Source organism: Hibiscus syriacus, unplaced genomic scaffold (genome assembly GCF_006381635.1).
Source record: "Hibiscus syriacus cultivar Baekdansim isolate YM2019G1 unplaced genomic scaffold, ASM638163v2 tig00110372_pilon, whole genome shotgun sequence".
NCBI lineage: Eukaryota > Viridiplantae > Streptophyta > Magnoliopsida > Malvales > Malvaceae > Hibiscus > Hibiscus syriacus.
In genome coordinates, this window is record NW_024062709.1 from 1,394,396 (window position 1) to 1,420,915 (window position 26,520).

General features: G+C 32.6%; 1 protein-coding gene and 1 pseudogene across 1 annotated transcript; one reads left to right on the plus strand and one right to left on the minus strand.

Annotated features, from left to right (window-relative positions):
- The first annotated feature begins 2 nt into the window (after window positions 1–2).
- LOC120121388 lies at window positions 3–25,084 on the plus strand (annotated as a pseudogene).
- Window positions 3,133–4,114, minus strand: LOC120121389. The gene is made up of 2 exons (XM_039140746.1): window positions 3,992–4,114; window positions 3,133–3,763 (listed from the first exon to the last, which is right to left on the minus strand). The coding sequence occupies exon 2, from the start codon at window positions 3,682–3,684 to the stop codon at window positions 3,133–3,135; it is 552 nt and encodes a 183-aa protein (XP_038996677.1). The 5' UTR covers window positions 3,685–3,763; window positions 3,992–4,114.
- Window positions 25,085–26,520: the final 1,436 nt, after the last annotated feature.

Genomic DNA, 26,520 nt, shown 5'->3' on the forward strand with positions numbered 1-26,520 from the left:
AGATGTTGTCTAGGGTTTATAAGCCACTGGACTGCCTAAATCAGGTAGAATTATAAGACTTTAAACGTTATTATATGGTTTAAACATGTAATGCTTGAGATGTTGATGTTTGCATTTTTATTTTCAACATTCTAACTATGTGTGATATTTCACTTTAGAGAGACTAACCTACTCTGTTGTAAGTTGAACAGCTTAATTTTTTTTTGGTTATGTAGCTTGTTGCATAAAGCATATAGCGCGGGGAAAGTTTTGTCTTCAAAATATTTTTGATCTTGGATGTGATGTATGACTTTGACTCGATTTCCTGTGAAAAAAGCTTATCCACAATGAGCCACATATACTTTTTCCCTATGGAACGATCAACAAAAAGTAAAAAGTATACATAAATATCTCAAAAAGTTGTTCAATTGGAAAATCTTACATAAATATACTTGGTTCACATTTAAGTCTCAGGACCACTTTTGTTTATTGTGAAGAAGTCAAACTTATTGCTCTCTTGATGCTATTTCATCAAAGTATCTAACTTTTGTTTTACATCAATAGTAATTGCATGTTGTACTCTGACCGTAGGCCATACTTGGGTGATTCAGAGTTTTCCCATCTGACCCCTACTTGCCCTTAAAATGAATATAAGCAGCAGTCGGGTATCTAGGGGTCAGAAGTCAAAAAAATTCAGGGTGAGGGGAGAATTTGGATTCTCATTGCTGGTGGTGCTTTGCTGAGTACCTTATCAGTCCGACTTGGTTACAGGCTGAAGCAGGCAATTGATGCGAAGCAACAGAATAATGGTACTGCCAGCTTGAAAGGTATATTGACATCTGTTGCTCCAATAATTTGTATTGAAAACTGCTTATAAATTTAGAGTTCATTACAGGGAATGGAGCTTCTGACAGAAGTAGATCATCGGGTTTCCGCTTACATTCAAACATGTACTCGTTCACTGAAGAAGATGATGGTTGTTTCAACTGCATGTCTGGTGTGATGCAGCCATGTTACTGTTTGAGATCTCCAAAGCATTTCTGATAAACAAGCACTTTTTATTTTTCACCTTCCCGTGCTTTGGTCTTTTGAGTGGGATGATAAAAGTGAAGAAATTGAATTTTATGATCCTCTAGTTCGTTTTCTATTGCAAAACTCCTTTCTTTGTGCAAACAGTCACCTATTGGCCGGAATTGGAAGAAACAAGTCATTTCCTTTTCTACTGAGCCTTTTTTGGATTCCTTGCCTTTGAGTGATATACTTGGCAACTTCAGTTTTTCATTGTTTCCAATCATACCCACTTGGAGCCTTGAGGTGTTAATTTGTGACCGACAGTGGTAGTTTAGAAAAGATTATGGTGTAGATTAACATAAGTCCTCTTCATATCGGGAGGCAAGGTCCTTTTGGAGGTCTCTATTTCTTTCCATTCTTACTTTGGCTAGTCTTAAATTCATGTACTCTCTAATGCTTTGTCATTTTTCAGTAGTGAAAGTTGAAGTATGTGTGTGTCTCTAATATTCTGTTGATATGTTGGTTTCTCATTTAAGTTGGGTTCAAAACAGGAGCTGAAAACATTGGCGAGAAGCACCTACCCAATGGTCAGATGCTGCCCGAACCTGAAGTTGCTCTCCCACTGGTGACAGTTCCCACGTCTGATTTCAACAAGGATAATGGTGTTATGTGGGCATCATCTATGGATCGTCTTGAGTTACCTCCAAAGCCATTACATCAGTCTAACTGCTCTGACTCGCCATGTGTCTCAGAATCAGTCTCCAACATATTCAGCAAGCTGGAAGTGATACAAAAACTAAGGTAACAGCTGAAAAGAAGAGATGATATGGTTTTGGAGATGCAGAATCAAATTATGGAGCTTCAGAACTCACTGAATGCTCAGGTGGCACACTCAACTGACTTACAATCACAGCTGGATGCTGCAAATAGAAACTTGTTCGACTCGGAGAGAAAAATCCAAAGGCAGAAGAAGGCAATGCAGATCAATGCGTAGGAAATGTTGGCACAAATAAGAAAACATCAACTGATACAGCATGGCCATCTGACATAAGAAATGGTCATGCCAATGGGTATCTTGATGCGGAAAGCAACTCGGGCTCCCCAGAGAAGGGAGGGGAGATGGGGGGACAATCGAGATGCTGAAGAGAGAAGTAGGAGAGTTAAAAGAGGTAATAGAAGGAAAAGAGTTTTTGTTGCAGAGCTACAAGGAGCAGAAACTGGAGCTTTCCATGAAGATCAAGGAGTTGCAGCAGAGATTGCATTCCCAGCTCCCCAACATTTTGTAGGTATCGATGAAGGTTTTGTCCCCTGTTTTTTTCCTTCGATTCGAGGTTAAAGGAATGCCTCATTTTTCTTTCTCCTTCCTTTGGTTGGCTTTAAGTTCAATGTTGGATGATATGTTGCTTACTTGTCCATCTGTGTGCATGAGAATGAGATGTGTGGGAGAAAAAGAAAAGGGAAAAGTAGGCACCATTATATTGGTTTGTTATTTACTTTTCTCTTGCTTGGCGAGTGCCTTGTTTCTTATAGAAATTAGAAATCGAGTTTTCCCTGTCTTGGGGACCTTTTTCTTTTCTACTGTTTTTCTTTTGTACCAAGTTGATTACTTCCAGTGATAGAAAAACAATTGCAAATGTTGTGAGTTTGAGTAATCATCTGGAGTAAGTTTTGAGTTCATTTTGCCTTCTTTTCCTTTTTAGGGTTGGGCATGGGTCTGATCAATCTGATCTAACTAGAAAAATATACATACTCTACTCGAAGTCTGAGTTGATCCTGGTTTAGAATGATTTCACCCAACTCAAATCTGATCTGTCTTTTTGAGATAAAATCTCAACTCAACTCAATTCAAAACAAATATATTTATAAAAAATATTAATTTTATTTGTTAAAAATATTATCTAATTGAAAAAAATATAGAGGTATATTATTACAATTATCCCTAAATATAAGGCATAATTACATTATTTTTTGGGTAGGGTGTTTTTACCCTAAACTTAAATCTAATTCAACCCAAACATATAATTATTACAATTATCCCTAAATATAAGGTAAAATTGGATTCCGATTTTGGTCTATCCCTATTTCATTTTGGTCCTTTTAAGAAATGCAAAAATGAGCTTTATCTAAGGTATTGACATCCATTCATTTTGCATCCCCATATCTGCATTCGTTTTGCATCCCCATATCTCCATTGTCAGTCTCTTCATCGTTCAAGAAATCTTCAGATGGCTCCTTTTCGTCCCTCTGTGCATTGTTCCCCCATCCATTCATCATCTCATCAGGGTTCACACCCTGTGACTGCTCCCCAATGTCATGACTAATTGGAAGGTTGCCTCCCTCAGATCCAAGTGCATTTGCCCTTATAGGGCCTCGGTCCATTATTTCAGCTTGAGCTTGGGATTCGGCTCGAGCTTGCTCTGCCTGAACCATTGCTGCCATTCGCATCTTAGCCTCACGAGCCGCCCGACCAGCCTTCTCCCTAGATTCTATTTCTGTTTTCAACTCCACCATGGCTCTTTTCTCTTCCTGGAAAAGAGCCTGCTCAACCATCAACCTTTCCTCGGATCGAAATTCCCCTGCAGTTCGTTTGCGAGATATTATATTGAAGGCAAGTGCCTGTTTCTCGAACGTGGCTGTGAACTCTGCAACTTTGGCAGCAATGTTGTGATCCCACTGCTGGGAGCGAGATGGCATCTGGCCAGTTGCGTCAGAATCGAGAATTCTATCGTCCTCCTCTGCTTCATAATCTGCTACAACATGGTAAGGTAGTAACCTGTGCATTTTCACGAAATACACTTTAAAAAATACAAAGCAAGAAGAAACCATTACAATTTTTCGAGTACAAAGAGACAGCTCAAATAACTGCTATTTTATAAAGTCTGGCAATAAACAACACAGCATAAAACACAAAAACAACATAACCATGACACAGATACACGGATGTTTCAAAATCTATTTGATATGAATTACTAATATCACAATTTATACATATACAAAATACCTTCAACCTGATTATGACACAACAAATTACACTGCCAGGTCTACTTTCCTCCATTGAGAATTTGGCCATAAAACTCGAGAAACAAAAAAGAATACTTGAAACAGAGAATTTCAAGGCATTTGAATAGAGCCAATGGCATCCAAAGGTCAAAGTTAAATAGCAGCAGACGGATGCGGTATACACACTAGCTAGGACACTATAGATATCATATAATCATTCTGCAAGTCCAATTATTAAATCAAACGAACATGTAACATATGAATGTCAGTTGTATGAGTCGCTGTAACAGCTGAGCTCAATGCAATCAGGAAGATGCAATTTTGTGAACATAATTTCAAGTAACTTTGAGTGCTACTAATTTTCATTTCTCCCAATGAGATCGTAATAAAGTGGACCAAGACGAAACTGCGACGGATCGGATTTCTAATGAATGGAGCATAACTGATTTTATCTCCTATATGCTAGGAAACCAAGCAAAAAAAGCTAATTTACCAAGTATTTGTCACACACATGTCGATAAATCCCACAAATCTTACCAACAATGTGCCATGTGTCGCAATGCATCTGCACTTTCTTCCGTCTTATGCATATAAACTCCAATAAATTAATGCACATATACAATAATGTCTCTTCTACATATATGCCCTCAACCTCGGATGAAATAGATTAAAAAAAAAAAAAGGTTACTGCATACAACAAACCAATATTATCTCCCACAGTTTCTGGAAATCTCATTTACAATCATATCTCACCATGTGAGAAACCATCCGATATCCAACTTAACTTGTTCCTAAATATTTTTAAATCTATAATTTTAGCACTGCTAAAAAACTTATGGCAGTCACAAATATTGAAACCCTAATTCCTATAAAGACAACATTATTACGTGTGCATACACAATTTTCAGTATTACACGGTGATAAGCAAATAAAACAAGATTCACGAAGAGAACATTATTAATCTAAAAACCTTGAAAATCCTATAAAGACTCAATTTTGCAAAAGTCATGATTACAACATACGTGTGCATTGAACTTACATGTGATAATGCACAAGTTTTGATTTAGATTAAATCAATTTAGTTCACATTAATTGAAAATTAATTATTTTATAAAATATAAAATCATCAAAAGAATATTACGTGATGAAAATTAAACAAGATTCAGGAAGACAATATAACTAGGATCAGAACACTTAAAAGCGTTGAAAATCTCATCAAATACTTCAATTTTATAAAGTATAGAAGTCATGGTAGCAATATGTACATACACACTTGCCTTACATATACAACTGGTAAATTTAACTTGAACCCGATTATCCGAATCGATTTATTTGAACTGAGACTCGAAATAGATTCGAATATGATGACCTAAATTTGACTCGAAACCCGAAAACCCGAATAGAATCGAAACCGACCCGAATTTTAGTTGAACTGAAAGTAACCCGAACCGAAGCAAAACTGACCCAAATTTTAGCCAAACCAAAAGCAATCAAACCGAAAGTAACCCGAATTTAATTTACCAAAACCCGATTTAAACTGGATATTGACCCAATTTTAACCCGTTAATTGAGTTAAAGTGTATAAAAATACAAAAATAACTTATTAAATTGGTTTTCAATTTATTTAAATCAAATTATAGCTTCAAAAAAATCAAATGATGAATTATTTGTATATACTAATCATATATCTTCTTAATAAAATCATCAGGCAAGTTATATTATTATATGTTTAGAAAAAAATAAAATATAGGTTAAACTATGGTTGAAATGAGTTACATATTTAGATGAATTTGGAGATGAAATTGAAATATCTAAAAGTTCATGGACCAATTTATAATGAGATTCATAGTTTGGGGATGAAATTTGAATGTTCAAAAGTTTAAGAACTAATTTAGAATGAGAGTCATAATTTAAGGAAGAAATTGAAATATTTAAAGTTTAAGGACCAATTAAAATGAGTCATAATTTAGGCACATATAATACAATTAACTCATTATTAATTTAATATTTTACTTTAGAACTACGAAAATAATTTTCCAAAACTATTAAATTAATTTACAAATTATTTTAATTTCTTTATATATGAAAAAATGAAATTATTTAAATTTAATATAAAAGTAATTTATTTTTATACTACACAAATAACTTATTTTTACAATATAAAGATATTTATTTTTATTTATAATTTAAAATTAAAATATTATCGATGATATAATAATATAATATCATTTATAAATATATTTATAATATATTTATTCAAACATAAATAATATATTTTTAATTTAATAAAAAATATTATATTTATAATTAACGTCAAAGATCTAAATTTGACTCAAACAAAAAATATTTGGTCGGATATTAATCCAACGTGAAAATCAACGATCCAATTTGGTCTGACTCGATACCTGAACTGACCTGGCTTATTATAGATCCGAATAAAATTGAAACCCAAAATGACCTGATCCGACTCGACTTATTGTAGACCCGAATAAAATCGAAACTCAAAATGACCCGATCCAACCCGGATTAGATCTAAACCCGAAATAACCCGAACCCGCCCCGAATGACTCGTTTGCCACCTCAAATTACATATAATAATTACAAGTATTATTAAAAAATAAAGAATAATGTACAAGTACTGGTTTGGATTGAAGAGTTGTACGTTTCTCTATCTTTTTTTAGGTACAATCGAATATTAAGTCGATAATATTAATAATTCACATTGATCAAAAAAAAATAATTATGTTATAAAATATACAATCGTTTTAACGTATATGGAATATGATTTCTTACCAATTATTTGCTCTTTTGGCAATAATAAATTTTGAAATATATGGTAAATATGATTTAAATACATGATTTCTTACCGATTAATATTGTATACAGCAATTCTTTTTTTTTTTCATACAAAAAATAAAATAAAAGAAGAAAAAGATTTAGAAAAGAACAGAAAACCATGAAGAGTTTCCAAGTCTCTGCTATTCTTTTCATTGTCGTTCTTCTTTTCGTTGGGGGTAAAATTTCATTATTATTTATGTTTTCTCATTTCTTTTAAATTATTCTATTCATACATTATTTAACCTTGTATTATTTGTTAAAAAAAAAAAGCCAGGAAAAGAAGTGGTAGCAGACAGTTGCAGTGAAGGAATAAAAATGCAAAATTGCCATAACAAGGATTGCTTGAGCTTGTGTAAGCAAAAGCATGGAGCTGAAGCTAATGGAGCTTGTCTGCCGGGTGGTTGCTTTTGCATTTACCCTTGTCGTCTTCCACCCTTTTAAATTCCTTTTCTTTTTTCTATATTTTCATTTTGGTGTACTACATCTCTTTAATAATGCCAATTGAGGTGAATAAAATCCACATTTATTACTCTTTCCATACGAATAATTTTTAATATTTTAATGTGTAAAGTTGGGTTTTAAAAAACGGTCCGCGACCGCGATTTCGGCCGTAATATAGCGGTTTTGCCACCGTCCGAGTTACCCGCGACGGCCGCAATATTGTCCGCGATGGCCGTAATAGCGCCCGCGACGCTGCACTCACGTAAATCCGAAATAACCGAAAACGCGACCGCGATTTGAAACGCTGGTGTAAAGTACATACATGATCACCCAACTATGGGTTTGGTCTCTTAATGACCACCATTTTCAAATTTACGTCAATATGATCAGTGAATTATTTAAATAGTTTCAATATAGTAATATGCTCTTAACATTTAACGAAGGTATTAAAGTGGCGATTAACAAAATTGGTATAAGTAGGGCGCAAGTTCTTGTAAAGTTACGTATTTGCAGTGCTGGAATCCCGCTTTGTTTTCTTCCATTTTGGTCACTACTTGTATATGATTTGTTTCCTTGAATTTTCATTTGATGCAATTTGATCCTGATTCTATTTTTAATTTGTCTAATGCCTTAATTTGAGTACTAACTTTAAAATCTTTTATTCTAGACATGTATTAAATTTATAGATTAAATCCCCTAAATTTTAGAATCAATCAATTTGATCACCAATATTAACTTTAATTCTTAAATTTTAATTAGGTCATAATTTCAATTTAATTTAATAAATTCATTTCTCCAATCAAATTGTGACACATGTCACAGTCTGATTAGAGGGTTTTTCAATTTTAGTTTAATTAATTTAATAAATTTTCAATCTAATCAAAAGGTGACACGTGTCACCTTTTGAATTGAATTGAATTGAAAATAAATGAAGATGAGTTTTGACACCCAAGGGAATCCAACTTGAAGTTAATATTACATATATAGTTAATGATAAAAAAAATTAAAAACAAGGATAACCAAAAACTTACATCTATGCCAATTGAGAATATGACAACACTTAAATCACTAAAAATAAATATAATAGTTTATTTATAATTAATTTAAGAGTTTAATATTTCTAAACTAATTTTATTGTTTTCATATTTATTTTTTAATGATTATATATATGAAATCATTAAAAATAATTTAATATTCAAATTATAATCGTAAGAAAAAATATTTAAGATTAAAATTATAAATTTATCTTCTGCTTTTAAATTGTGCTTGTGAGTTTGGATATGTTAAATAAATTTTTAATTTAATTTTAAATATAATTTCATATATATAATATTCATTAATAAATGAATTTAATTTAAAAATATTAAATCTTAAATTAATTATAAATAATATATTAGATTTTTTAAGCAATTTAAGTTTTATCATATTCTCACTTGGCCAATATTTAAGTCCTCGCTTGTCTATTTTTATTATAATATATAAAATATTTAAGCACAAATGGTGTTCTTGAAAGTAAAAACGAATATTGAATGAAAATAGGCTCGAAAATGCTCAAACGATAAGTTCAAGACTTTCTCTTTGATTCTCTAGCTTCTCTTCTTAATTCTTGTTGATCAATGGCTCCTAAGCTTGTTTAAATACACTTTGAATCACTTTTGAACGTTGGGGATCATTGGTGAAGTCAATAGAGCCGTTATTGAGTAATTATCATTTAAAAATCCGGTGGGAGCGTGAGTGCATCGGTACACTCTCAAGGGTGCATCGATACACATGTGTAAAATTCAAATATTTTGACCGTTAGTTGACCTAGTGCATCGATACACTTGGGGTGCATCAGTACACTAATTACATTCGATGTTTCAATAAAATCAGGATTGTATCGATGCATGGTTGTGCATCGGTACACAAAAAGTATTCAAATTAGGGTGTGCATCGATACATCAATGAGTGCATCGGTACATCCCTTTATAAACTTGATTTTTGACTCGATTTTGGTTCGAAATACTTTGTAAAAAATTGTTTCAAAAATATTTTAAGTTTAAAGCACAATTTTACACTTTAGTAAGGATTGAAATTGATCTTTGAAAAACTTGAGTAATATTTTGATATTCGAATAATTTAATCGAATATGCTTTAAAAATAATTATAAAATCTTAAAATTTAATAACACTTAATTTGTTATCGAAACATTAAAATGTTTTCAACAATATCCCCCTTTTTGATATAACAAAATATTTGAGTAATTTTTAAGATTTTTTATTTTAAGATTTTCTTTGAAAATCATTTTTAAAATCAGTTTTGAAAATTATTCCCCCTTATTATATTCTCCCCTTTTTATTAAATCAAAAAAGACTCTAAAAATGTTTTTAAACAATTTTGTAAAACTATAGCCAATTGATTTAAATTTAAAGCTTAAGCAGCTAAGATCACAATCAAGAGAAAGGTTAGCCATTAGTTCCATAAATCAATATTCATAAATACTGTGAGATGGTAAATTGGTCATATATCAACTAATATGTAAATGATGCAAATAATAATAAAACCAATATAAAGATAAAAAATAAATCAAACCAAATTCAAACACTCAAAACCAAATATATATAATCATTCAAGTTCAAGTATCCAAACATCCATATCAAACAAATCCAAAAACATCAAATTGTTTTAACAATAAGTTCTATGTTCAATCAACCTAAGAAAACAACGCAAGAAAAATATCTAATCGTCCATCGGTGGAGTTGGAGGTGATAAATGTGCCCATATATTTGCCACATCACGTGTAAGTGCGTCGACCCTCTCCTCCATAGCATCGAAACGATGATTCATCGCTTTATTGTTAGCAGTTAGATGCAACTCGATGGAGGTAAACCTCATGTCAAGAGTCTCCATAAACGATTGGAAATATGGAGGCATCTGACTTTATTGCCGTGTCGGATCATCTTCGGGTACGTGTTTGTCAATATCGCACGTAAGAGCTTCAAGCTCTGGATCTTCATCCACTGCCAGAGGAGCTCACGAAGAGCTAGATCCCGATGTTTTCTCGATGGATCGAACCCATTGACCCTTGTCCTCGGACCATCCCGATTTCTGTAAGGATGCGAGATTTATTTGGTTTTGGAGAGGGATGAGAATATCAAGCAAAACCTTAAGCCCGAGTTTGATAAACAAATTACTAAGGAGATAACTGTAAACTAAAGTTTCAACATTTTTGGATGGGATAACGTTTACGGTGTCTACTAATTCACCAAAAATGATCTGTGGCAAATTTATTTTCTTGTTATGTTAGATACAATGTATCCACCATAAATCTAAGACTCTAAGAGAGGAGTACCTACCTCTATGGTCTAAACCACCAAGAGATGATCAAGTGAAGAAATCACTCGTGATGAGTTCTTAGGATACTTACACTAGCCTTAGCTTTATAAGGAGTAGCGCCATTTTTCGTTCATTATGTAGACCCACGTTATCTAACCAAAAGGTGAAAGCGATTGTGTCGGAGTCAATATAAATGAATTGACCTAAAAGATAATATCGAATCCCTATAGTTTCAGTTTAACACTCGTTTTGGACACATACAACATTAGAGTAGAAAATGCAAACTAGTTGATGATAGGCAATCAGTTTAAGGTGAAAAAGTTTATCAAATTTCCAGGATATAAGGGTAGGAAGATATTCAAAATTCATATCAATCATTGTTTGCATAGAGGGAATATGCTCTTCCCATATTTTATATGACTCAAATGAATCTTGGTACCTATGGTAGAGATCTTGTCTACGACCAGACATATTAAAAAACAGTTTATAATGGTCATATTAGGGTCGTTTGGATTTGGATTTTGAGGTGGAGGTGGAATGGGAGGTCGGTTTTGGTTTGAACGACTAGAGGATGACCTAGCACGTGTAGACATGATTGAAGGTCGGAATTGATAGAGTTACCTACAATTTTGAAACACATGTATGCAATACAATCAATCCCAAAACTCAATACGAGTCCTCAATATTCAAGGTTCTCTAAAAAATATCCTAGTGAGCAAAATTTGAAAACTATTTTGAAAAATAATATTTGAAAATTAATATATAGTTTTCAAAAACAACATAATTAAATAAAAAACATCAACTTTAGAATCAAAAAACAAAAAAAAATTATTTCGAATTTAATTTTTTTTTTGAAAAATTGATTGTTTTTTTATGAAATTAGTTGTAGATTATAGTTCTAAACTACAATCTAACAAATGTTGATATCTAATTCATCCTAGAACTAATTAAAACTACTCCTAAGTTCAAAATTAATAAAATAGAAGTTTTAGAAAAATGCCTTGAAGATTTTTAGATTTGAGAGGAGTGTGATGTTATTTGCATGATTTTAGTGAAGTTAGCAGAATTCTACGTTGAAAAACAATTGGATTCCAACTTGTAATTGTTGATTTGAGCAAGATTGGAGATTTGGGCGATTTTGAGGGTTACGGAGGGAGTGTTTGAGTTTAGGGGTTTTGAAAGAATGAAGAAATTAGGCATTTAAACCCAAAAACCCGACGAGTTTATCAGTACACTGCAGAGTGTATCGATGCACATTCAAGGAATACATCGGTGCACCTTCATAGTGTATCGATGCATATTCAAGGGATGCATCGATACACTGTCAAAGTGTATCGATGTATTGTGCATAAAAATGTTAAAATCCGTATTAAACACTTAAAATGCTAAATAATTAGCTTTAGTGGTATTGGCAACTCAAAGATCGAAAATTAACAATGTTCAATCAAATAAAACTATCCTTAAATTTTATTTGAACATACCATTAATTTTCATCAAAGATCATAAACTCCCCCTAACTATTAGCAAAGAATGCAATCAAAAATATTATTTGCATATTTTTCATTTCTAATTAAAAGTGCTAAAATTATAACACTAAGTCAAGGTAGGTTGGTTAAACCTAATTCTCTCATAAGTGTCCAAAATCTTTCTTTATCTAAAGGTTTTGTAAAAATTTCTGTTAATTGATGCAAAGTATCAACATATTCTAGAACTATATCTCCTTTAGTGACATGATCTCTATTGAAATGATGTATAATTTCAATGTGCTTAGTTATAGAGTGTTGGATGGGATTTTTAGTAAGACATATATCACTAGTATTGTCACACATGATAAGTATGATACCTACTTCAATTCCATAATCTAAAAGTTGTTGTTTCATCCATAAAACTTGTGCACAACAACTACCAGCTGAAATGTATTTCGCCTCACTGGTAGATAATGCAACACAATTTTGTTTCTTTAAAAACCATGAAATCAACATATTTCCTAGGAATTGGATAGTATCGGAGGTGTTTTTCATATCTATTTTGCATCCTCCATAATCCGCATCAGAGAAGGCATGCAAGTTAAAGCTAGAGTCTATAGGATACCAAAGTCCTAAACTAGGAGTGTCTTTAAGGTATCTAAAGATTCTCTTAACGGCTAGTAGATGTGATTCCTTAGGGCATGATTGAAATCTAGCATATAAGCAAACACCAAACATAATGTTTGGTTTATTTGCGGTTAGATAAAGTAAAGAACCAATCATTGACCTATACAATTTAACATCCACATATTTACCTCCTTCATCTTTGTCAAGCTTTTCCAATCCAAATTTCATGAGCATATTTTTGACGTATTTAGCTTGATTGATGAAGATGTCATCTTTTCTTTGCTTAGAAAATTCTTGGCAAAGAGCATCATTAGTAGAACCAAATATTATATCATCAACATAAATTTGAACTACTAATAAATCTTTACCTTTATGCTTTAAAAATAATGTAGTGTCAGCCTTCTCTTTTGAAAAACCTTTTTCAATTAAAAAATTTGACAATCTTTCATACCAATCTCTAGGAGCTTGTTTTAAACCATAAGTGTTTTTGTCAATTTAAAAATATGATTTGGAAATTTTGAATCTTCAAAACCTGGAGGGTGTTCCACATACACTTCTTTTATAAAACCATTTAAAAATGCACTTTTAACATCCATTTGATATAATTTAAATTCATTGAAACATGCAAATGCTAGTAACATTCTAATTGCTTCCATCCTAGTTACGGGAGTGTATGTCTCATCAAAATCTATTTCTTCTTCTTGAGTATACCCTTGAGCAACAAGTCTAGCTTTGTTCCTCACTATATTACCACTTTCATCGAGCTTATTCCTAAACACCCATCTGGTACCTACAGTAGATTTATTATTATGTCTTTCAACTAATGTCCATACTTTACTTCTCTCAAATTGATTTAACTGTTCTTGTATAGCCATTATCCAATTTTCATCATCTAATGCTTCTTTGATATTCTTAGGCTCTATGCATGAGATAAATGCAACATAATTACATATATTTCTAAGAGAAGATCGAGTTGTTACCCCTTTGGATGGATCACCTATAATATCACCATCCTTGACATAGTTGTACTCTCTTGGGTAAGAGACTTCCCTTTCTTCAATGGTTGGATTCTTGAGAACATCATGAGTTTCCTCATCTTTCACTTCTTCCTTAGATGATGATTCTCCAATGTCATGTCTAACATCATTTGTGTTTACAATACCTACATCATCATTCACACAAGAATCCTTCCTCGGAAGGGGATTATCATCGAAAACAACATGTATAGACTCTTCTACAACTAAAGTTATTTTATTAAATACTCGATAAGCTTTAGAATTTAAGGAATAACCTAGAAAAATTCCTTCATCACTTTTAGCATCAAATTTGCCAAGATTTTCTTTACCGTTGTTTAAAACAAAACATTTACATCCAAAAGGATGAAAATAACTAATGTTAGGCTTTTTATTTTTGAAAAGTTCATATGGAGTTTTATTTAAAATTGGCCTAATCATTACAAAGTTTATAACATAACAAGCGGTATTTGTGGGTTCCATCCAAAAATATTTTGGCAAATTGTTTTCACAAAGCATGGTTCTAACCATTTCTTCTAAATTTCGATTTTTCCTCTCAACAACTCCATTTTGTTGAGGGGTTCTTGGTGCTGAAAAATTATGGATAATACCATTAGAATTACAAAACTCAGTAAATCCAAGATTTTCAAATTCAGTACCATGATCACTCCTAACACTAGTTATGGAGTAACATTTTTCGTTTTGGATTACTTTTGAAAACGTGATGAATTTTTCTAACGCTTCATTTTTAGTACTTAAGAATAAAACCCAAGTATATCTAGAATAATCATCTACCAAGACTGTTGAAAACATTTTTGATATTTCGATATAACAAATTAAGTTAAATGAATTTTAAGATTTTACAAATGATTTTACAAATTATATTCGATTCAATTAATCGAATATCATATTATTACTCCAAGTCTTTCAAGATCAATTTTAATCCTTACTAAATGTGTAAAATTGTGATTTATACTTAAACTATTTTTGAAACAATTTTCACAAAGTATTTTGAACCAAAATCAAGCCTTAAATCAATTTTTCAATGGCATGCACCGATGCATGCATCGATGCATCGATGAATAAATTGAACATCGAATGCATTTCATGCACCGATGCACTCCCATGCATTGATGCACTTGGATTTTATGAAAAACATCGAATGCATTTGATGCATCGATGCACTCAGGCTATTTTCAAAACATCGAATGCATTTCATGCATCGATGCACACTTGGTGCACCGATGCACTAAGTGTTTCAACGGTCAAAATATTTGAATTTTACACTGATGCACCGATGCACTATGGTCATGCATCGATGCACAGACGCTCCCAACCAGTTTTCTTAATTGTTTTCACACACTAACGACTCTATTATCTCCACTAATCATTCCCAACGTTCAGAAGTGATTCAAGGTGTATTTAAACAAGTTCTGGAGCCATTGATCAATTAAGAAAATTATAGAGAAACAAGAGAGAAAGCATCAAACACAAAGTTTGTACAAATCAAGCCAATTTTCTTTTCAATATTCATTTTGCTTTCAAGAACACTATTTGTACTCATTTGCAATTATTTTTTAGTGTTCTTTTCTTGTTCTAGAATTGTGCAAACATCTTACCTTGTGAGGTTTTCTTGTAAGTTTGCAAATTTGTAATATTCTCTTTGAGAAAAGAGTGTTCTCAAGAATTGGGGTATATTCTTGAGGGAGTTGTAAGGTTATCTCTTTGGCCTCAAAAGAAAGAACAAATTAGTGAATTTGTTGGAAAATCCTTAGTGTGGATAGCTAAGGTAGTGGACGTAGACTTTGGTTGATAAAGTCGAACCACTCTAAATCGCTGTGCAATTTCTTTCAATTTTCTGCAAAAGCTTCCACCAAATTTTTAATTGCCAATTCACCCCCCTCTTGGCCGATTCCGTCAATCGATTAACTCAACAATTGGCATCAGAGCCTAACTCATTTGAAGGTTTAACCGCCTCTTGAGTAGATCCGAGAAGAGTTAAATCGATAAAGATGGCGTCCACTTCCGGTTCATTCTCCATGGAAGAATCCAGACCAATTGACGTGCCTCCACACTTCAATGGAACAAATTATCATCATTGGAAGAGGTGTATGATGATATTCATCAAAGCATTTGATATGGAAACTTGGATGATAATCAATAAAGGATATTCCTCTCCTACTAAGAAGGTAAAGAATTGGAGTGTTCAAGAACGAAAGGAAGCTCAACAAAACTCAAAGGCTATGCACATGTTGTGTTATGCAATTGATCCTAATGTGTATAAAGGAGTTTCTTCTTGTTTAAGTGCCAAGGAAATGTGGGATAAGCTTGAGGAGATCTATAGAGACAAGGAAGAAGAAGAACCAATAAAAGTGATGTCTCTATTAGCTCTTACAGAGCCAAAGGTATCTTCTAACTCAAATATATCAAATTCAAAATCTTTTAATGAGTTACAAGATGCTTATGATAAATTATTTTCGGAGTTTGAGACCATGAACTCCAAATACAATAAATTGATTTCTAAATTTATTGCTAAAAATGATCTTCTTTTGAAAGCTAAAATAGACTTGAAAATCAAAATGAAATGTTGAGAAAGGAGTTAGAGATTTCAAAAATAAAATCTAAATTTTCAAATTAAACAAACTTCTTCTAGAAATGAAAATGGATTTTGAAAATCAAAATGAAATCTTGAAGAAGGATTTAGAACTCTCAAAAATGAAATTTGAATGTATTGAAAAAGAAAATTTCATTTTAAAAGATAAGCTTGAATGTTTAACAAGAGAAAAGAGATCATTCTAAATAATTCATCTAGTTCAATAATGACAATATGTTCACATTGTCATTATCATGGTCATAAGGAACATACTTGTCCTTTAAAGAAAGGAAAACAATTTAAAATTAGACAAGTATGGGTTCCAAAAGGAACAAGAGGCATTGAAACTAATGTTCAAGGATCCAAAGCAATTTGGATACCAAAATCTACTTAAATGTCTCTTGTAGGTGTGTGGGAGCAATGGTGATGAAGATAATGATATTCAAGATGCTCTAGCCACACATGAAAAAGGAATGGGTAACCTCTAAACTTAATATTTTCATTTTATTTGGTTGCTCATTTAGTTTATGCATGCATGAGGTTTTTAATTCTAAATGATTATGTTTTATCTCATGTATGTTGAAAAATATTGTATGATGAACATAATAATTTTTGGAAATGTTTTATAAACTCTAGTTCATCATATTAATTTTTGGTCAAAATTGTTTTTAAAATGTAATTGATATCTCTTTAACAATTGATATCGATTTTTCAGGAACTTTGGTTTTGCAAAAATTTTGACCTTAAATTTTTCTTAATGATTATGCATATTTTTTTATATTATAAAGTTTTAATGCATAACATTTTCAAAAACTTTATGCATGTGCTCTGAATCTCGATTATCAACATTGCATAATGTTTTGTATGTGAATGGATTAAAGCATAATCTGATTAGATAAATTTGACAAAAGATACAATGTCTTATTTTTAAATTAAGTGTTTGCAAAATTGATTGACATTGCATCTACTTTGATTATGCTTGTTGGTCATAGAATAGGGAACATATACATGGTGCATTTAGACTCTATAGAAATGACTAATTTATGCCTAGTTGCAAAGGATGAGCATGATAGTTGGTTATGGCATAGGAGACTAGGACATGCTAGTATGAGTGTTTTTGCAACGACTAATTCAAGGTGATTTAGTTCGAGGGTTGCCTAAGCTTAAATTTGATAATGATAAAATCTGTGATGCTTGTGCTAAAGGAAAACAAAAGCGAGTTTCTTTTAAATCCATTAATGACATATCAACTAGTAGAGTATTATAATTGATCCATGTAGATCTTTTTGGGCCAACTAGGACTACTAGCTTGGGTGGAAAACAATATGCATTTGTCTTGGTAGATGACTATTCTAGATATACTTGGGTTCTATTTTTAAGTACTAAAGATGAAGCATTAGAACAGTTCATCACATTTTCAAAAATAATCCAAAATGAAAAAGGTTACTCTATAACTAGTGTTAGGAGTGATCATGGTACTGAATTTGAAAATCTTGGATTTATTGATTTTTGTAATTCTAATGGTATTAGCCACAATTTTTCAGCACCTAGAACCCCTCAACAAAATGGAGTCGTTGAGAGGAAAAATCGAACTTTAGAAGAAATGGCTAGAACCATTCTTTGTGAAAATAATTTGCCAAAATATTTTTGGGCAGAAGCCACAAATACCACTTGTTATGTTGTAAATCGAGTAATGATTAGGCCAATTTTAAAGAAAACTCCATATGAAATTCTCAAAAATAAAAAGCCTAACATTAGCTATTTTCATCCTTTTAGATGTAAATGTTTTGTTTTAAACAACGGTAAAGAAAACCTTGGCAAATTTGATGCTAAAAGTGATGAAGGAATTTTTTTTGGGTTATTCCTTAAATTCTAAAGCTTATCGAGTATTTAATAAAAGAACTTTAGTTGTAGAAGAGTCTATACATGTTGTTTTCGATGATAATCCCCTTCCGAGGAAGGATTCTTGTGTGAATGATGATGTAGGTGTTATAAATACAAATGACGTTAGACATGAAGTTGGAGAACCATCATCAAAGGAAGAAACGAAAAATGAGGAAACTCATGATCCTCTTGAGAATCCAACCATTGAAGAAAGGGAAATATCTTATCCAAGAGAGTACAACTATGTCAAGGATGGTGAGATTATAGGTGATTCATCCAAAGGGGTAACAACTCGATAATTCTCTTAGAAATATTTGTAATTATGTTGCATTTATTTCATGCATAGAGCCTAAGAATATTAAAGAAGCATTAAATGATGAACATTGGATTATGGCTATGCAAGAAGAATTAAATCAATTTGAGAGAAGTAAAGTATGGACATTAGTTGAAAGGCCTAGTAATAAATCTACTGTAGGTACTAGATGGGTATTTAGGAACAAGCTTGATGAGAGTGGTAATATAGTGAGAAACAAGGCTAGACTTGTTGCTCAAGGGTATACTCAAGAAGAGGGCATAGACTATGATGAAACATATGCTCCCATAGCTAGGATGGAAGTAATTAGAATGTTATTAGCATTTGCATGTTTTCATGAATTTAAATTATATCAAATGGATGTTAAAAGTGCATTTTTAAATGGTTTTATAAAAGAAGAAGTGTATGTGGAACAACCTCCAGGTTTTGAAGATTCAATTTTTCCGGATTATGTTTTTAAATTGACAAAAGCTCTTTATGGTTTAAAACAAGCTCCTAGAGCTTGGTATGAAAGATTGTCAAATTTTTTAATTGAAAAAGGTTTTTCAAAAGGAAAGGTTGACACTACATTATTTTTAAAGCATAAAGGTAAGGATTTATTAGTAGTTCAAATTTATGTTGATGATATAATATTTGGTTCTACTAATGATGTTCTTTGCCAAGAATTTTCTAAGCTAATGCAAAGTGAGTTTGAGATGAGCATGATGGGGGAGCTCTCATATTTCTTGGGGCTCCAAATCAAGCAAAGAAAAGATGGCATCTTCATCAATCAAGCTAAGTACGTCAAAGATATGCTCAAGAAGTTTGGACTGGAAAATGGGAAACCTCATGACACTCCAATGAGCTCTTCAACAAAGCTTGACTTGGATGAAGGAGGTAAATGTGTGGATGTTAAATTATATAGATCCATGATTGGCTCATTGCTTTATCTAACTGCAAGTAGACCGGATATTATGTTTAGTGTTTGCTTGTGTGCTAGGTTCCAATCATGTCCTAAAGAATCACATTTACTAGCCGTTAAGAGGATCTTTAGATACCTTAAGGACACTCCTAGTATAGGACTTTGGTATCCTAGAGACTCTAGCTTTAACTTGCATGCCTTCTCAGATGCGGATTATGGAGGATGTAAATTAGATAGGAAAAGCACCTTCGGTACTTGCCAATTCCTTGGAAATATGTTAATTTCTTGATTTTCAAAGAAACAAAATTGTGTTGCATTATCTACCACTGAAGCGGAATATATTTCACCGGTAGTTGTTGTGCACAAGTTTTATGGATGAAACAACAACTTTTTGATTATGGAATTGAAGTAGGTACTATTCCTATCAAGTGTGACAATACTAGTGCATTTGTCTCACTAAAAATCCCATCCAACACTCTAGAACTAAACATATTGAAATTAGACATCACTTCATTAGAGACCATGTCACTAAGGAAGATGTAGTTCTAGAATTTGTTGATACTTTGCACCAATTAGCGGATATTTTTACAAAACCCTTAGATAAGGAAAGATTTTGGACACTTAGAGAGAATTAGGTTTAACTGCCTATCTTCACTTTGTGTTTAAAATTATTTAGCACTTTTAAGAATGAATGAGAAATGCTTATAATAATAATCTTTGATTGCATTCTTGTTAATTAGTTAGGGGGAGTTTATGATTCTTGGTGAAAATTAATTTTATGTTCAAATAAAATTTAAAGATTAAATTGATTAATTGAACACAATTAATTTTTGATATATGAGTTGCCAATACCACTAGAGCTAATTAATTTAGCATTTTGAGTGTTTAAAACAGTTTTTTGTCAATTATGTGCTGCATGCATCGATACATCTGACAATACATCGATGCATTCCTTTGAATGTGCATCGATACATCTGATGCACGCCCTTGAATATGCATCGATGCATAAGAACATGCACCGATGCATCGGTCGGGTTTTAGGTTAAATTGCTTCATCTTCTTCATTATTCTAAAACCCAAAACTCTCCAAACCGACCGTTCGACCCCTCTCTCCCTCAAATATCTATTTTTGCTCAAAATCTTCGGGAAATCATCTGATTCTTCAAGATTTTCATCCTACAAACCTGCTACAATCATTAAATCGTGCAAAACAACTCTACATTCCACTCAATCGAATTTTCAAGGTAAAAACTCTATTTTACAAATTTTTGATTTTGGAACTAGTTTTAATTAGTTCTAGAACGTACATTATATCGGGCATTGATTGTTTGTTGGTTCTAAACTAGATTTTACTACCAATTTCGTCAAAAACAAACAATTTTTCAAAACTTTTCTCTGAAATTCGAATTTTTTTCCAAAAATTAGTAATATTTTTTATTTAATTGTTTTGTTTTCATGAAAACTATATTATAATTATCAAATATTATTCCAAATAGTTTTCAAAACATGCCCATTAGGATATGGTTTAGAGAACCTTGAATTATTGAGGACTCATTTGAGTTTTGGGATTGATTTTTGTGCATACATGTGTTTTTAAATTGCAGGTGATATTTCTTTTCCGATTTCCCTAACCATGTCTAATCCTAAACGCCCTAGGTCATCTTCGAGTCGGTCAAGCCAAAACGTCCTCCCGTTCCTCCTCTTCCTAATAGTTTATTAGGATCGTGTTTTAATATGCCTGAGCGTCGTAGAGACGATTTATACAATAGATATATGGAATCTTTCCAATCCTATAGAATTAGGGAAGAGCGTATTCCTTCACTTCAGACCATGATCAAAATTAATTTTGAATACCTCCCAATTCTTAGAAAATGGAAGTTTGATAAATTTTTCTCTTCAACCTATTGTCTTTCACCAATTAGTCCGCATTTTCTATTTCAATGCGGTTTGTATCCAAAACCAAACTCAATGTGGTACTATAGTAATTAGGTCCTACCTTTTAGGACAATATATCCATATTGACCCCGAGACTATAGCCACACATTTTGGTTTAGATGACGATGGTTTGTATAACGAGAAAGAAGAAGTGAAATATCCATATCTTCCTAATGCTAGTGTAAGTACCTTTAGTACTCATCACGATCGTTTTCTCCATTTGATGATCTCTTGGTGGTTTAGACCATCCAGAGGTAGGTACTCCACAATACGTATTAGGGACTTATGGTGGATGCACTGTTTAAAGCATAAAAAGAAAATAAATTTTCCACATATTGTTTTTAGCGAGCTTGTCGACACCATAAATATTATTCCTTCAAAGCATATCGAAACCTTAGTTTATGGTTGTCTTCTTAGTAACCGATTTATCAAACTTGGTTTAAACGTCTCTCTCGATAATCCAATTCCTCTCCAAAACCAAACCAATCTTACATCTTTGAAGAAAGCCGACTGGAAACTAAACGAATCAACCGGTCAATGGGTCTTTTGACCATCTAAGCAAACTCCGGGAGCTAGTTCTCACGAGTTGCTCCTAGCTCTTCTCGTGTTCCTCATCCTCTGGCACCGGCTGCTGACGATGATCCTGAGTTTGAACAGCTTATGCAAGATATAGATGATCTTGTACCAGACGATGAGCCTGCTCCGGAACAAGCACGGCAAGAAGATCAAATGCCACCTTATTTTCGATCTTTCTTGGAGTCATTTGATATGAGATTTGCGTCCATGGAGTCTCAGATTACTGAGTTTTAGAGGGAGATGCGTGATCGTATGGATGCTCTGACTCTTGAAGTCCGAGCTCATTATCCTCCTCCTCCCGACCCTCCAATGGATTAGACCGGGTTCAAGCTTTCTTGGTTTGATATGTTTGGTTTGTTTGTTTTGGATTTTGAACTTTGAAATTGAATGTTTGGATGATTGAATTTTGAACTTATATATATATATTTGGTTTAAATTTTCATTGTTATTATTTTTTTATTATTTTTTTGCATCATCATCATAGTAGCATTATGACCAATTGTCCATTTATGATTTTTTTTTTTGAATATTGATTATGAAACTAATGGCTAACTTCTCTTCTGATTGTGATCTTAGCAGCTTAAGCTTATAATTAATAAATCAATTGCTTACATTTTTCAAAATTCTTGTTTAAAGCGTTTTTTATAGAGTCTTTTTGATTTAACAAAAAGGGGGAGAAATGTTATAGTAAGGGGGAGTAATTTAGATTTCAAAAATAATTTTCTTAAACAAATCTTAAAATTATCCAAGTGTTTTGTTATATCAAAAAGGGGAGATTGTTGAAAACATTTTTGATATTTCGATATAACAAATTAAGTTAAATGAATTTTAAGATTTTACAAATAATTTTACAAATTATATTCGATTCAATTAATCGAATATCATATTATTACTCCAAGTCTTTCAAGATCAATTTTAATCCTTACTAAATGTGTAAAATTGTGATTTATACTTAAACTATTTTTGAAACAATTTTCACAAAGTATTTTGAACCAAAATCAAGCCTTAAATCAATTTTTCAAAGGCATGCACCGATGCATGCATCGATGCACCGATGAATAAATTGAACATCGAATGCATTTCATGCACCGATGCACTCCCATGCATCGATGCACTTGGATTTTATGAAAAACATCGAATGCATTTGATGCATCGATGCACTCAGGCTATTTTCAAAACATCGAATGCATTTCATGCATCGATGCACACTTGGTGCACCGATACACTAAGTGTTTCAACGGTCAAAATATTTAAATTTTACACTGATGCACCGATGCACTATGGTCATGCATCGATGCACAGACGCTCCCAACCAGTTTTCTTAATTGTTTTCACACACTAACGGCTCTATTATCTCCACTAATCATTCCCAACGTTCAGAAGTGATTCAAGGTGTATTTAAACAAGTTCTGGAGCCATTGATCAATCAAGAAAATTATAGAGAAACAAAAGAGAAAGCATCAAACACAAAGTTTGTACAAATCAAGCCAATTTTCTTTTCAATATTCATTTTGCTTTCAAGAACACTATTTGTGCTCATTTGCAATTATTTTTTAGTGTTCTTTTCTTGTTCTAGAATTGTGCAAACATCTTACCTTGTGAGGTTTTCTTGTAAGTTTGCAAATTTATAATCTTCTCTTTGAGAAAAGAGTGTTCTCAAGAATTGGGGTATATTCTTGAGGGAGTTGTAAGGTTATCTCTTTGGCCTCAAAAAAAGAACAAATTAGTGAATTTGTTGGAAAATCCTTAGTGTGGATAGCTAAGGTAGTGGACGTAGACTTTGGTTGATAAAGTCGAACCACTCTAAATCGTTGTGCAATTTCTTTTAATTTTCTGCAAAAGCTTCCACCAAATTTTTAATTGCCAATTCACCCCCTCTTGGCCGATTCCGTCAATCGATTAACTCAACAAAGACAAATGCATATTGTTTTCCACCCAAGCTAGTAGTTCTAGTTGGCCCAAAAAGATCTATATGGATCAATTGTAATACTCAACTAGTTGATACATCATTAATGAACTTAAAGGAAGCTCTTTGATGTTTTCCTTTAGCAAAAACATCACAGATTTTATCTTTATCAAATTTTAGCTTTGACAATCCTCTTACTAAATCTCCTTGAATTAGTCATTTGTAAAACACTCATGCTAGTGTGTCATAGTCTCATATGTCATAACCAACTATCATGTTCATCCTTAGCAACTAGGCACAAGTTAGTCATATTTATTGTACCTAAATACACCATGTAAATGTTTCCTATTCTATGACCAACAAGCATAATCCGATTAGATGCAATGTCAATAATTTTACAACAATTTGTTTCAAATAAGACATTGTATCCTTTATCGCATAATTGACTAATACTCAATAGATTATGCTTTAACTCATTCACATACAACACATTTTTAATTTGTATAGAAGAGATATTACATATAGTACATATACCTTTAATGTGACCTTTTGAATTATCACCAAAAGTCACATCTCCTCTATTTTTGTCGTTAAGCTTGATGAATCAGCTCTTGTCTCTGGTCATATGTCTTGAGCATCCACTATCAAGCTACTATGAATTTAAACTTGTATTTTGCGCCTTGTAGCAATGCTCATTTTCCTACAAACGTAGATTAATTTTTTATTTTTGGTACCCAAATTCTTTTGGGTCTATATTCATTAGTCTCCAATATTCTAGTCCCCTTAGGTATCCATTTGTATAGGATATCCTTATCTTTAGTAGTAATGACTTTTTTAGGAACCCATATAGTTCTAATGATTTTTCCATTAGAGGTTCTTTGGGGACCTCTATGATTGTAGTTTTTAAAACTTTTTCTAAAAACGTTAAATTTTGAATTTTTCTCATTTTTCAAAATGTTTTGTTCCAACTTTATTAAAAGAAGCTTTTAGGTCATCAATTTCTTTTTTATAATCATCGTTAACCTTTGAAAGTAAATTATGCAAATCAAAATTTTCTTTTCAAACTCATCTAGTTTGATTTGCAAATCTTTAATTTTACTTTCAAGATCATTGTTGGTCTTGGATAAGAAATTATTTTCGTTTTTCAATTTTGAAATATCCTTCTTATAATTCGAAAATAATTTCTCATAATCCGAAGCCAACCTAGTATATTATTCTACTAACTCATCAAAAGAATAATCTTCAAAATCAGATGAGTTAGAGGTTACCTGAGAGTTTTCCCCGATGGCCATCAAGCACAAGTTTACTACTTTTTGTTCCAGTTCATCATCGCTCCATGTAGCCATGTGAGCCTTGTGCTTCTTCTTTGATTGATCATTCTTATTCAATTGTGGGCAATCGTATTTGACATGACCCGACTTTTTGCATTCGTAGCAAATGATCGGGTATTTCTCATTCGGTTCATTTTTGAAGCCTTCATTTCGTTTATATTTTCTTCCTCAGTTGGGCTTCATCAATTTTCTGAACCTTTTGGTAAATAATGTCATTTCCTCATCATCATCATCTTCATCCGAATCACTCTCATCTTTTGTAGATTTGAGAGCAACTCCTATGTTCTTCTTTTTCTCCGTCTCCTTCTTTACCTCGTCTGTCTTTTCGAGGTCTACCTCATCTTGAAGCATCATTTCATGTGTGAGGAGAAACCAATTAGCTCATCGAGAGTTAAGGATTTTAAGTTTTTAGCCTCAATGATCGCCATTTCTTTGATTGCCAAGTTTTGGAAGAGAGTAAACTAACTTCCTCACAAGCTTCTTGTTTGGAATGATCTCTCCATATGATTTGAGACCATTGAGAATCGTGGAAAATCTATCCTTCATAGCTTTGATATCTTCATCCAGTTTCATCCTGAAATTTTTATAGCTATGAGTTAGAAGACTAATTTTAGATTCTTTTACCTCGTTGGTGCCTTCATGAGTGACTTCTAGTTTATCCTATATTTCTTTGGCGGTTGTACAAGATGAAACTCTCATGTATTCATTTGGTCCAAGAGCACAAAACATAATATGGATAGCCTTTGAGTTGAGTTGAACATTCTTGTCTCTTCTTCACTCCACGATCTCGAATGAGTGACAGGTATGATGTATCCGTCTTCTATGATATTCCATGCTCTCATGTCATTTGCTTGAATGAAGTACCTCATTCTATTCTTCCAATAAGCATAATTAGCTCCATTGAAGAAAGGAGGCTTGTTGACGGGCATTGAATCAATACTGAAGTCGGAGTTTGAAGTGAAGGTCATTGATGACTTGAATATCGATATAACTCTTCCCGAATCGACTCAAGAGGAGATTAAACCTTAAATGAGTGAGGCTCTGATATCAATTGTTGAGTTAATCGATCGACGAAATAGACAATAGGGGGTGAATTGGCAATAAAAATTTTGGTGGAAGCTTTTGCAGAAAATAGAAAATATTTACACAACGATTTAGAGTGGTTTTTATCAACCAAAGTCTACGTCCACTACCTTAGCTATCCACACTAAGGATTTTCCATCTAATTCACTAATTTATTATTTCTTTTGAGGACAAAGAGTAACCTTACAACTCCATCAAGAATTATACCCCCAATTCTTGAGAACACTCTCTCCCAAAGAGAAGAATACAAATTTCGCAAACTTACAAAAAAACCTCACAAGGCAATATGTTTGCACAATTCTAAAACA

Bases quoted from the DNA above. Each gene is read 5' to 3' on its own strand.
- LOC120121389 (XM_039140746.1), bottom strand. From the start codon at position 3,684: ATGCCATCTCGCTCCCAGCAGTGGGATCACAACATTGCTGCCAAAGTT.